The sequence below is a fragment of the Rhinatrema bivittatum genome, chromosome 15 (assembly GCF_901001135.1).
Source record: "Rhinatrema bivittatum chromosome 15, aRhiBiv1.1, whole genome shotgun sequence".
Lineage (NCBI taxonomy): Eukaryota > Metazoa > Chordata > Amphibia > Gymnophiona > Rhinatrematidae > Rhinatrema > Rhinatrema bivittatum.
In genome coordinates, this window is record NC_042629.1 from 23,652,732 (window position 1) to 23,666,847 (window position 14,116).

At 47.0% G+C, this 14,116-nt stretch overlaps 1 protein-coding gene across 3 annotated transcripts in view; it reads left to right on the forward strand.

Moving 5' to 3' along the window:
* The window catches only part of USP25 (ubiquitin specific peptidase 25), a 136,614-nt gene that overhangs the window by 80,598 nt on the left and 41,900 nt on the right, over positions 1 to 14,116 (forward strand). The window contains exons 18-20 of one of the 3 annotated variants that reach the window (XM_029577895.1): positions 469 to 608; positions 10,182 to 10,295; positions 11,965 to 12,060. In XM_029577895.1, coding sequence (XP_029433755.1) covers positions 469 to 608; positions 10,182 to 10,295; positions 11,965 to 12,060 — 350 coding nt within the window. The remainder of the gene's footprint in view (positions 1 to 468; positions 609 to 10,181; positions 10,296 to 11,964; positions 12,061 to 14,116) is intronic. The other 2 variants (XM_029577896.1, XM_029577897.1) reach the window with 2 other exon arrangements.

The window sequence follows — 14,116 nt, forward strand, 5'->3', positions numbered from 1 at the left end:
AAATTCACCCAAAAAAGGGAGATCATGAGTAAGGTGTTTGTCATGATAGCTTCCTGAATTTGTCTGCAAATATAGCAGCCTCATGTCGCCGTCTCTTATCTGCTGAGCCTTCCACAAAATGTTGTGGAAGCTTTGCAAAGCAAAACTTAGAAACCCAGCGTTATCAGCGGATCTTGGGAAAATAAAGAAACCTGGAAATTTTAGTTTCATTATAACCAACACAGTATATCCGTAGTGCACACCACTTGACTGAAAAAAAAATGCATCCCTAGAAGGGTTCCATAGTCCTGCAACCTTAAAATATTGATCCTAAGGGCCTGCATTAGTCTGCAGATGTACATATCGAGATCTGTCTCTCCATATAGCCTTCAGGATTGTTTGGGAGTATTAAAAATGTTTTTGCAGCGCGAGCATTGGTATTTCTGTTGGCGCTGGTACACCACTGCTGCTGATGTGTTTCTCGCACAGTTCAAGGAGGAGAGCCAGAGTACTTGGAGCAGCCAACGCGGACGGACCTCTCCAGCCAGCCGAGAGAAGAGACGGTGAAGGTGATCGCTAAAGTGGTGGCAGAGCACGAAGAGGATAGCCCCGAAGCCGTCTTAAGCATGGTTAGAATACTTTTAACAAAAGCACTTACATTTCGGTACGCTTGTCTTCACTGTCCAGAAAAGGGGAGGAGAGTGAATGCCACAGCAAAAAAAAAAAAAAGGTAAACTCGTGCAGCGGTGAGGGAAATTTATAAAGCTCTGCCCCACCCCCAAATCACTTCCAGCAGCACTGAGAAGAAAAAAAAAAAAGAGTGCGCTGCCCAGCTCCTGCCAGAGCCTTGGTGGAACATGCGCTTGCATTATGTTGCATAACAGTCTCGACTTCAATGGGGAGAGTCAAACCAAAATCCCCAAATAGACGTCTCTCTTTCAGATTTTATTTCTGGTCAAAGGAATGGATGCAGGAATCATGTGTTCTTTCTCACCGAGGAGGATAGGTGGCATGTGCTTGTGGCGGGAAACTAATCCAACAAAGCACACGCAATTCAGCCAAGATGTCAGGAAGGGTTCTATACAAAATGTGAAAGTGTCACTTCATTTTAAGCACACCTTGAAGCTTCAATTTTTTTTATTGATTTAACTACACTAGTTTTCAAATTTTGGGGTACGTTATAAGTTACGTAACAGTATTCTAAAATTAAAGTATGCGGAATAGTTTTATGTGCCCTCTACCTTTCCACTTCCCAGAGAGCTGTAGTTTCCAGATGTTTTCAGGGGGTGTTTGGGGCTCTCCCAAAGTAGATGTATTGCATTTTATTTTATTTGATATAGCATTATTTCAAAAAAGATCAAAGTAGTATACAATAAAATTATAGAAACCTTCCAAAACTGAAAGAATTCCAAATCATAATTAGTAACAGATGCATGAAAAACTGTGTACTTGAAACCTTGAAATAAAACTGCAGAGCTTCAGGGTATAGAAACTAGAGCTAGACCGTGTTCTTTTAGTTTAAAGTGGCCAACAAATGCGTGGAGTATTTGGCCCACTTTTTAGTTTCTCCCCATAGTCCCTGAAAGTCAGGGCCCCAGTATTGCCAGAGAATGGTTGGAAGCAGTTAAAGGCCTATGTATAGGACAGGGGCTGGATGGGAATCCTCCGAGGCTGAACGCATTGGGTGTTTCCCGCACTGTGTGTAGGCGCTCCCACTACCATCCCCATCCCTGTGGTGCATCCGATCCATGCACCAGCCTTTCTTTGCATCTCTGGGAAACCCAAACAAAGCTTCCTGAGCTGTATTGCTGCCCTCTAGCCAAGGTGCTAGGTATTTCTTTTTTAAAATAATACGGATTATTTGTTTGCTTTTTATCCCCATTTAGAAGCCTAAAGTGAGGGAAAGTTAAGTTTTTAATAGCTGCTTTTGGTGTCTTGACATATGCTTAATTTGGTTGTGGGATAAAAGGGACTTTCCATGCTCCATAGGAGTTATGGCCTAAGGAGAAGCTGATGGGGGCAGTGGTAGCATGTGGTGGCCAGGAGATGCGTGTTTGAAGGTCATGTTTCATGTGGATGGCGTGGTGCGGTCATGCCACGGAGATGAGGTGCTTGGGGGAAGGGCAGGTGAGTCTTTACTGTGGGACAGCTTTGCTGCCTCTCAAATACACTGGCAGATCCAGTCTGAGAAGAGTTACCTTTCAGCTGTCAGCCAGCAAAGGGATCAAGTCTCATTTTGGAGAGGTGGGAAAGAAAAATGGGGTCAAAATCTGAAAAATAAAAACCTATGGAGTCAGACTGGGAGGATCATGAGTTCACGGTCCGTCATTTTTCATGGCTGCTGATCCTTGTCTTTTCCCTGATTACCTTCCTGAAGTCAGTGAGTAATCAGTGCAATAAATTGGGTTTCCCTGTACGTACCCGGATCAGTGCAGACACCTGGGTTTTGCCTCCCCTCCAGCAGATGGAGACAGAGAAGTTTTACAAAACAAACCCTGGCATATATACCAAGGTGCCACCCACAGTCCCCCAGTCTTACTCTGTCTCCAGCAGATGGCAGAGGTGCAAAACTCAGTCTCTTCTGATTTAAAAAAAAAAAAAAATTAATTAGGAATAGTTAAGGACTTTTTTGTTCCTTTATTTGTTTTAAAAAAAAAAAAATAGAAAAAGAAGAAGGCCTGTTAGTCTCCCAGGGGGTTGGCAGGTCCTGAGGGGACCATCCTCCCTGGTCGAGGCAGCTGCTCAAGAGGGTCGAGGGCCCTGCCTTGGTGGAGTAGCAGCACTGGGGTGATACCGGGGAGCCCGGCTCACTCACCCCAGCAGCAGCAGGACCTGTCCAGAACCAAGGACAGCGCGGGGGCAGGTTTGTGATTTAAAAAAAAAAAAAAGCTTCGGTTGTTAATTTTTTTCCCCACACCGACTCTCCGATTACCCCCCCCCCCCCCCACCTCAATCTGCGTCGCAGTCTTTTCTTACGATTTTTTCTCCATTTCTCTGTGGCGTTAGGTCCTTCTTTCTCTCCGGCAGCGATCATGCCCCGAGGCTCGTCTTGCCGCTCATGCGGCTCCTCGTGCGGCCGTCTGTCGCGCGACAGCCTCTGCGCTTCTTGCTCGCAGGGCGGTGAAGGTCCCTCCATTTCTCCGTGGGAAGGCCCGATTTGTGCGCCCCAGTCGTCCACGCGGTCCCAGACGGGTCGACTCAGCTGCGCCGTTCCCGATCAGCACGGGAACTGTGGCCATTTTGGGATCGCTGCAGGCAGTGATGCGAAATGCGGGGGGGCCTTAGGGGTGCCCTCCCCTGAAGCGCTGGCCTTCAGGGGAGGGCACCCCTAAGGCTCCGGAGGTTTATTTAAATGAGGATAACCCTGAGGGGCTGTGGATTCCTCATCTGACTCCTCCTTTTCATCAGAATTTCTACTTCTGATGCACAAGGCTTTTAAAGCCAAAAAGTCTGGGAAAAGACAGGCTGAGGAGCAGCTTCTGTGCCCTCCATCCCGCAAGCGGTCTCGGCGCCATTCTGGCTCCAAAGGTGAGACAGAGCCCCCTAAGGGAAAAAGGCCTTTGCGCACAGGACTCGTCAACATGGACACGGACTTTTCTTCGTCAGGGACTCCTGATAATCAGTCCCAGCCCACACGGAGGGGACGGAGATCCTGACTCCCAGCCCAAGCTCATCCAGGGGGGTTCAGTGCTGGAAGGGGATGATCCAAAGGTGGTTCGTCTCTTTAAAAAAGAGGAGTTGAACCCACTTATCCCGGTCATCCTGGGGGAGTTAGGTTTGGAAGCCCCTCCGCCGGCGTCACGTTTGGGGGTCTATGGATCCGGAATTACTGGGTCTCAGGGGCCCCACAGTGTCTTTCCCTTTTCGTTTTTCAGCTACAGACCTTCTCTTTTGGAAATGGGACACTCCTGATTTGGGGTTAAAGGTCAGTAAGGCAATGGATAAGATGTATCCCCTGCCGGAGGATGCTTTGGACCTGCTGAGAGTTCCGAAGGTGGATGCAGCGGTGTCTGCGGTTACCAAGAAGTCAACTATACCGGTTACGGGAGCGACCGCCCTCAAGGATTTGCAGGACAGAAAGTTGGAGATACAGCTCAAAAAGGTGATTGAGGTCTCCGCGCGGCAATGTGCAGTAATTTCGCTCTGCGTGCGGGTCTTTGCTGGGCCCAGCAGCTCCAAGCCAGGTCGGACCTCTCTGAGGGGGAGGCTAGCCAGGCGAACCGGCTGGAGGCGGTCATTGCATATAGCGCCAATGCTTTCCATGACCTCCTATGTGTACATCGGCCAGATCCACGGTGTCGGCGGTGTCCGCGCATCAGCTGCTCTGGTTACGGCATTGGGCTGCGGATACTTCGTCCAAGTACCACCTTGGTTCCCTTCCTTTTAAAGGCAAGTTGTTGTTCGGGAAGGAATTGGAGGATATGATCCAATCGCTGGGTGAGAACAAGGTTCATAAACTGCCAGAGGATAGGCCTCGGGCCAGGGGATTGTTTACAGCTCGATCTTGGTTCTGTGGTAATCGGAGACCTCGACCGGCGCAGTCCTCAGGCTCCTCCTTTCGTTCCAGTTCCACCAGACAACAGTCATGGAATCAGTCCTTTCGAGGCAGGCGTTTCGGCAAGCCAGGCAATTCCCCGACAGCAGCGGGGACTAAGGCCTCACAATGAGATACGGCCAGTCCATCCCTCGGTACCCATCCTCTACCATGTGCCAAACGTGGGTGCCAGGCTGTCGCTCTTCGAGGAATGGACCAAATTAATGTCGGACCAGTGGGTCCTCACCGTGATAAGTCAAGGTTACACTTTAGATTTTATACGGCGTCCTTGGGACAAGTTCCTGATCTCTCCCTGCGGGTACCGAGAAAAACGGGAGGCAGTACAAGGAACACTCCAACACCTGCTGGCCCTGGGGGCTATCACGCTGGTTCCGTCCGCAGATCTGCGCAAGGGATGTTACTTCATTGTCCCGAACGTTCTGCCCCATCTTAGATCTCAAAAGAGTCAATCGATGTCTTCGGATACCGCGTTTCCGGATGGAGACTCTTCGGTCCATCGTCGCCTCGGTACGACAAGGCGAATTCCTGGTGTCTCTGGATCTCACGGAGGTGTATCTCCACATCGGCATTTGGTCATCTCATCAGATTTCTCAGGTTCTGCATCCTGGGAAAACATTTTCAGTTTCAGGCTCTACCCTTTGGTCTCGCCACAGCTCCAAGGACGTTCACCAAGGTGGTGGTGGTGGCCGCGCAACTCCGGAGGGAAGGCCTGCTGCTGCACCCTTACCTAGACGATTGGCTGATTCAGGCGAAGTCCAAGACTCTGTGTCACACAGCCATCCGCAGAGTGCTTCAGCTCTTGCGCTCCCTCGGTTGGGTAGTCAACCTTGCCAAGAGTCATCTAGTCCACTCGCAGTCTCTGGAGTTCCTGGGAGCTCTGTTTGACACGGCACAGGAGAGAGCGTTCCTCACCCCAGAGCGGATAGTCAAGCTTCAGGGTCAGGTGAGGGACCTGATGTCCATGCAGATACCCAAAGTGAAGGATTACTTGAGAGTCTTGGGGTCCATGACATCTACCCTGGAATTGATGCCCTGGGCCTTCGCTCATATGCGTCCATTACAATCAGCATTGCTGACCCATTGGAACCCGGTGTCTGAACAGTTCCATCTCCCGCTACCGCTTACAGACTTTGCAAGACACAGTCTCGACTGGTGGCTGGTCTCCGACCATCTCGAGTGGGGAGTTCCCCTGGTAATGCCCGACTGGACGGTCGTCATCACAGATGCCAGTCTCTCCAGCTGGGGAGCGGTTTGTCTGGGGAAGTCTGTGCAGGGGCAGTGGTCACTCAACCATCTAGAAACCAGGGCCGTAGCTCTGGCCTTAGAGGCATTCCTTCTGCTCCTTCAGGGGAAGTCGGTCCGGGTATTGTCAGACAATGCGACCACAGTGGCCTATATCAGTCGCCAAGGAGGAACCAGGAGTCGTCCAGTGGCGACGGAGGCTCATTTATTAATGGACTGGGCGGAACTACATCTCGTCAGCATTGCAGCTTCCCACATTGCTAGGGTGGACAACATGCAGGCGGACTTTCTCAGTCGCCACCATCTCGATCCAGGAGAATGGGAGCTGGCCGACGAGGCCTTTCAGCTCATCTGCGACTGGTGGGGCACGCCGTGCATGGATCTGATGGCCACGTTTCAGAATTTATTTATTTTATTTATTTATTTATTTATTTAGAGTTTTTCTATACCGGCATTCGTGATTAAAAATCACATCATGCCGGTTTACATATAACAGGGGGTGTGAACACATAAATGGAACATTGACAAGTGCAAAGAGTTCTTAAAGTTACATTACAACAGGGATCGTATAACTGGGTAGAGAAATAGAGTAAGATAACCGAGCAGTTAATATAACTATTTACATTATATTGTGAAGTCTCTTATAAGATGTTGCTGTCATTCAATTGGGATCAGGGAAGGCTTGCTTAAATAGCCAAGTCTTAAGCCTTTTTCTGAAAGTAGGTAGGCATGGTTCTTGTCTCAGATCCGGGGGAATAGAATTCCATAGTGAAGGTCCGGCTGTGGAGAAGGCTCGGTCTCTGAAAGTTACGTGGAGAGTGGTTTTGGTTTGCGGAACGAGGAGTGATCCTCTGTAGGCTTCTCTGATGGGTCTAGTGGATGTGTGTCGTCTAAGTGGGATCTGTAGATCAAGTGTAGTATGGTGATGGATAGCTTTATAGATGATAGTGATAGATTTGTGGAGAATTCTAAAGTGTATTGGCAGCCAGTGTAAGTTCTTGAGAGTGGGAGAGATGTGATCTCTTCTCCTGGTGTTAGTCAGAATTCTCGCAGCAGAGTTCTGGAGCATCTGAAGGGGTTTAATGGAAGCGGAAGGGAGACCAAGTAGGATAGAATTACAATAGTTTATTTTAGAAAAGATAACTGCTTGAAGAACCGTTCTGAAGTCTCGCACATGAAGGAGGGGTTTGATTCTTTTCAGAACCTGTAGTTTATAGAAGCCGTCTTTTGTAGTTTGTTTGTTTGAAGGATTTTAAGTTAAGATGTTTGTCGATAATTGTTCCTAAGTCCCTTGTTTGAGTAGTAAGTGGGTTGGTTGGAAGGCATGGAGAGGGGTTACTGTTTTCTGGTGAGATAAGAAGTTCCGTCTTAGCCGTATTTAATATCAAGTTTAGACTAGTGAGGAGATTGATTTCTTGAAGGCAGATTTCCCAAAATTCAAGAGTTTTGGTGATGGTTTCTTTGATGGGGATCAGGATCTGCACATCGTCGGCGTATAGGAAGTGAGTTAGTTTCAAGTGGGTTAGCAGTTGGCAAAGCGGAAGAAGTTATATATTGAAGAGCGTAGGGGAAAGGGAGGAGCCCTGAGGAACTCCTAAAGATGAAGTATAGCGGGAGGATTCTTTGTTATGGATTTTGACCTTATAGCCTCTATTGCTGAGGAATGTATTGAACCATGATAGTGCAGTTCCTGTAATTCCTATGTTTGCCAGTTGATTGAGGAGGATGGAGTGGTTAACGGTATCAAATGCAGCCGAGAGATCTAAGAGAATAAGTAGAAAGGATTGGCCTTTGTCAAGACCCATGATGATATGATATGCCAAGGCTCCGCGGTTCTACAGTCGGCGCAGAGAGACGGGGCCGAGGGGGTGGATGCCTTGGTACTTCCCTGGCCGACGAACATCTTACTGTACGTGTTTCCTCCTTGGCCGTTGATCTGCAAGGTGCTCAGGAGAATAGAGCTCCATCCGGCAGAGGTGATTCTGGTCGCTCCGGAATGGCCGAGGCGTCCCTGGTTTGCGGATCTGCTCAATCTGTCCACCACGGCTCCCCTGTGGTTTCGGGAGTCCGCGGCTCTTCGTCATCAAGGGGCCCGTTTGTTTGGAAGAGGTGGATCGCTTTTGTCTCGCGGCTTGGCTTTTGAAAGGCAACGCTTGAAAAGTAAAGGTTACTCTGACGCGGTGGTCGCCACACTGCAGCGGTCGAGAAAACCACCTACTTCCCTGGCTTATGTTAGGGTCTGGAAAGTTTTCGAAGTTTGGTGTTTGGATTGCGAGGTGGATCCTACGAGGGCATTGGTCTCTGACATCCTGGCTTTCCTGGAAGCTGGTCTTACTTAAAGGTCTTTCATGTTGTTCCCTCCGTGTACAGGTTGCGGCGCTCGGTTGTCTCCGAGGCAAGGTCCAGCGGGTTGTGTTGGCCTTACACCCGGATGTGGCACGTTTCCTATGGGGGGCGAAGCACTTACGCCCTCCGCTTCGCCTTCCGTGTCCTTCCTGGAACCTCAATTTGGTACTTTCGTCCTTGTGTGCGCCACCTTTTGAGCCTATAAAGCGGACGACGCTAAAGGATCTTACGCCGAAAGTGGTATTTTTGGTGGCGATTTCTTCGGCACGTCGGGTGTCGGAATTGCAGGCATTGTCATGCCGGGAGCCCTTCTTGAGGATTTCGGATTCAGGGGTGTCCTTGCAAACTGTCCCCTCCTTTCTCCCAAAGGTGGTATCGTCTTTTCACTTGAATCAATCGATCGAACTTCCTTCATTCTCCGATGTGGATCGATCGGATACGATGGCCAAGGATTTACAGAAGCTGGATGTCAGCAGGGCTCTGATCCGGTATCTGGAGGTTACGAATCCTTTTCGAATATCGGACCATCTCTTTGTTTTGTGGAATGGTCCGCGTAAAGGCGGGATAGCCTCCAAGGCTACCATAGCTCGTTGGTTGAAGGAGGCCATCGGTTCCGCGTATTTATTGCTTGGTAAGACCGTACCGGTGCTCATTCGCGCTCATTCTACTCGTTCACAGGCCGCTTCTTGGGCGGAATCTCACCAGGTTTCGCCCCAGGAAATTTGCAGGGCGGCTACTTGGAAATCTTTGTATACTTTTGCAAGGCATTACAGATTGGATATGAGAGCTTCAGAGGCTGGGGGATTTGGAGAAGGGGTGCTCCGTGCGGGCCTTTCCGGCTCCCACCCTCTGTGAGTTGGCTCTAGTACATCCCAGGTGTCTGGACTGATCCGGGTACGTACAGGGAAAGGAAAATTAGTTTCTTACCTGAATTTTCGTTCCTGTAGTACCACGGATCAGTCCAGAGCCCCTCCCTATAGCTGTGTGCACTTAAGTAACGGAGAGTCCGCTCGTATAAAGTTTGTTTTTTGTGTATGGTTATTTACCATGCCTTCTCGCCTGTTCTATTGGTTCTGTCTGTTCTGTTCTCAGTTGAGGTTTTCAATGAACCTTAAGTTAGTTAGCTGTTGAATTGGGTTTTATTCCGTTCTGCTTTGACATTACATAAGACTTGAGGGACTGTGGGTGGCACCTTGGTATATATGCCAGGGTTTGTTTTGAAAAACTTCTGTCTCCATCTGCTGGAGGGGAGGCAAAACCCAGGTGTCTGGACTGATCCGTGGTACTACAGGAACGAAAATTATCAGGTAAGAAACTAATTTTCCTTTCATTGGCTCCATAAAATACAAAATAAAATAAAAAGTAAAAAATTATCAACCCTAAGAAAAGAGTGAGTATGAGAACCGGATCAAGGTTTTTTGTGGTATTTTAATTTTGTGGGTTTAATTTCGTGAGTCTAAATACTTATGCAAGCATTTGAAGTGATACACCCGATTGCAAAAGTCCATGAAGATCCATATTCAGCATTAGATGTTTTTATACTTATATTATACCTCCCCATGTAGATGGCCTTGAGAAATTTTAGAGTCCCCTCCAATTGAGATCTTTGAAAGGTTTTGCTTCCTTATTTTTTTTGTGTTTGAACACTAACCCAAAACATTTGGGTTAAAGACGTAGCTTGGTGTTTGCTGTAAAAGTTACATTTCATGAGAAGTTCTCAGCTTAGTCCTGTGCATCCAAGGCAGTATTAAAGTAGTTTGCTCCCTCTACAAGGGAGCATAGGTCAAGTTTCCACTGTACATTATCATTAGCAGACAGATCTTCATAAAGTACATTGATAATTTGTATACAACACATTGGCTAGCTGATGGAAAGTAAAGTACTGTAACTTGAAGTATTCTTTTTTTTTTTTTGTTCTACAAATTCACTGTAGGCTATTCCCTCGGACTCCCAAATCCTTTTAAAATGTCAAATATCGTGTGCTCAGTTTGTCATTTCATAGTGTTTTTTTCTTCGTTGCCTTTTCCTAACGTTTCCCACCCCTGGTTTTCTTCTGCAGACCACTGATAACGCCCCAGCTCAACCAGTTCCTAGCCAGCGAGTTGTTGAGGTGGCGATCCCTCACGTAGGGACTTTTGTGATTGAGTCAGAGGAGGGGGGTTATGACGATGAGGTACTTCTTGACTGCAGCTCTGTGCGCCATTTTCTTCCATGGTGCTTTGGTTTTTTGCTGCGTGATGCACCACAGCGTGCCTGGCATGTGTGTACCTTGCAACACTTCTAATGCACCTCTGAGTAACAGTTTGCTTGCTCACAGACTGCAATGATCACTAGCAAATATGCAAAGGAAGATGTGGTATTGTGCAAGTTATACTTTGCTGTCATTTGGATGTTTATGCATGCGCTCGCCATCAGTAACCCCATAGACATTTTTAAATGCCAATTTTGAAAGTTTTTGCATTGGTTCAAATGTGTGTTATAGATAATATTTACTTTGTATGTAAGAAAAATGGTCTCACAATAAGAAAAAGCACCGACAATGTTCAAACCTCTAAAATTCATTTTGATTAAAAAAAAATGAAAAAAGAAGCAATAAGTCTTACCAAATGAGTATTGTCATGGCAGTGGCTCTTGCACTGCTCTTGTGGTTGTTGTAGTCTGCAGGGCATATTGTAGTTGCTAGCTAAAGCATTTAATCTCTCAGTGCTTAATTATTGATAATTTAAATATGTTGGCTAATCAATGTTTGATTTGCTCAGGCCCTTCCCATGGAATCCTGTATTTTTAAGTGCTTGGCAGAGAAATGTTTTGTGGTAGAGACGGGGAGATGATCCGCTTCATCAACCTAATTCATCTAAATTCTGTATATTTACTAAGATGTTTCTAAAGTGCCTGGCCATATGAGATGAGACTAAAGGATCTAAATATGTTGTCTCAGAGGAGAGATCAGGGTGATATGACAGAGATACTCAAATACCTCAAAGGTGCAGAAAAAAATGCTCCAAAATAAGAGACTCCAAGGAGGAATAGACAGAGAAGCAGCATCAGAAAATATGGATTCATGGAAGGGGTGGGTGGATAGAATGACTTTCCAAGGGAGATGATAGAGGAGAAATGGTAACCAAGAGCAGAAAATCCTGGGATAAACGTAGAAGATTCATATACAAGGAGAAGCCAGAGATCAATTGGGTTTCAATGGCTATGCAGCAGGAATGGTGCCACAAGAAAGTCTTTTTCAATTTTTAATCACGGAGACGTAAAATATCATGTACAGGTGCCCTTGTACATGATATTTTACGTCTCTGTGATTAAAAATTGTGACTTTCTTGTGGCATCCTTCACTTTGTTATTTCCTTACGGCTTCACTGGATTGCCTACCCTGCTGTTTTTTTTTGTATGCAGCAGGAATGGCATTGGGAAGACGAGACGGACCTTACAGTCCTTATTTGCCATCCTGTTCTTATGAATGCACGGGCATTTTTTTCTCCCCAAATCAGATTTCCCAAGCAAAACGCAAACATCTGTAGATGTTTAAAGTTTGGGATTTCTTTATAAAGAGAACTACCACTGGAACTGCCCTTGTTTCATGTAACAGAATTAAAGAAATGGAACCTTCCAGACACATAGTGCACACCCCAAAAACGTTGGAAATCTCTAGCCAAGATAGACACGAGGATCTTGTTCCTGGTATATACCTGGGGGAGAAACATTTACTTTGCCATTTTAGAGTATGCATGCAGCAGCTTGCTTTCCTTACCATGCATGTATGTGATGGCACATTGACTCGACATATGTGGATTCTATATTCATTGCAAACTTTACCCTTAAATCCCTTATGGCAGGTCATGATGGCCCCGAATATGCAAGGCATAATCATGGCCATAGGTAAAGCCAGGAGTGTGTATGACAGGTGTGGGCCTGAAGCAGGGTTCTTTAAGGTACACACAACATTTTTCATCTTTTCTTTTACATTTGTTTGTTTTGTCAAAACTGTGCTTTTTGGTGATCCGCTTTGTTGTTTTTTGACTTTAGATGCCAATGTTAACTTGTATGTCCACGCCGAGAAATTTTAAATGTGCAAACACTGAATCTTTTGCTCTCTCTTCTTTTTTTATCATTATTTTGGTTTTCATTTATTTATTAGGAATGGTATTAGGATGTGTGGCTACTGTTGGGGTTTAGGAGAGAGCTTTATATAGGTGACCATAATCTGCTTTTAAAAGGAGCGCTCTCTATGCTACTTCTGTCAGACCCAAGTAAAATATGAATGAAATCAGCAACAGAGAAAGATTCAGGTGTATAAACCTCAAATTGTCCTGTTGTTTTAAGATTTTTTAGGAAGAAAGGTTTTACTAACCCTTAAGTTATTTTGAATGTCTTAATTTTGTTTTGTTCTATTTTTACTTGAGGCATTTATTTTTTTAGATTTTGGATAAAGATTGTTGAGAAAAGGATGCTAAAGGGCTTTGAATCACCTTTTAAAGTAGTCGTGATTGAAGATGGGTTAATTAGCTTTGGAGAAGAAATTACTAATTAAAGATCTTATCAAAAGAAAGACTTTCATTTTCACAGGACCAACAGGATGGTAGTCCTCACATATGGGTGACATCATCAGGATGGAGCCCAATCACGGATCACTTTTGTCAAAGTTTCTAGAACTGTGACTGGCACCTACTGGGCATGCCCAGCATAGCACCAGCCCTGCATCCAGCAGGGGTCCCCCTTCAGTCTTCTTTTTTCCACGCAGCAGTAGCCGTGCGGGTTAAGGAGCTCTTCAGAGATTCCTGACAGGAATTTTTCCTCATGGAACTTTTTCAAAAAATTTCAAATAATTATACCCCACAGGGGTCCCCTTATCGATACCTTTGCTCCGCGGTCGAATGGTAATTTTTTTTTTACAGGTTTGCGGTCTATTCCCGTCGAGTTTTTCCCTCGCGGCCTACCGTCCATTGACCGCACCACAACTAAATTTTTGTCGAGGCCATGGCGTTGGTTTCTGTCGGTGCCCCGACTGCACTCGAACAATGTCCATCACTGACCTTCACACGGTCTGTGTGATGTGTTTGGGGTCCGACCATGATGTCCTTACTTGCACGAAATGTGCCCAAATGACACCAAAGGGTCGCAAGGCTAGGCTGGAGGAGATGGAACTTCTCTTTCAGTCAAAAACCCCGACTCCATCGATAGCTTTGACGTCGTCCAAACCAGTACCGCTGACTTTGCACCAGCACCGGGAAACGGCTGCTGCCCGACCGGCTTCGACAACTCCGCAAGTGTCGCCCCCCCCCCCCCCCCCCCCCGGTTCCTCCTCAGGAAAAAGACCGAGGAAAAACATCGACACTGCCATCGGAAAGCTCTGGCCACCTATACAGGCAAGCCTTCAGCATCGACGTCGTCTAAGCCACCAACAAAGAAGTCCCATACAGAAAAGGCCCCGTCCTCTTCTGTTTCTGGGTCACCGAGGCATTCCCCACCTGGACAGGTGCCGGGAGCCGCGACTCCACTTTCACTGGTGGACCCTCCGGCTACGCCAGTGCTGCCTCCTACTCAGGAACCGGGTATCCATGCCCCAGGTTTCCATGAGGAATTGGATCGGATGATCCAAGAAGCCATCAGTAAAGTACTCCAGGGGTTCAAACCTCCATCGGTGCCGTTTCCCGAGCCGGCCACCGATCCAATACCCAAGGTGCTTGCACCGCTGTTGGCGAGAATGGATGCGTTAATCAATGCCCTTCCACCAATGGATCCGAGGGAACCGATGGCCCCGATTCCTTCCTCACCACTACCCTTGTCATCGGAAGAAGAAACATAGATCTCCATTCTGCCCTCGGGAGTGCTGCCATCGATGTCGCCTAATCCATCGGTGCCTCTATGCCTCCCTCGATGCCTTCAATGCCCCCATCAATGTCTTCAATTCCGCCTCTGAGGCCATTGATGCCTAGGCCCGGGCCTTCCGGGATAACACCGTTACTCCCTTCTGATGAACATATGGGA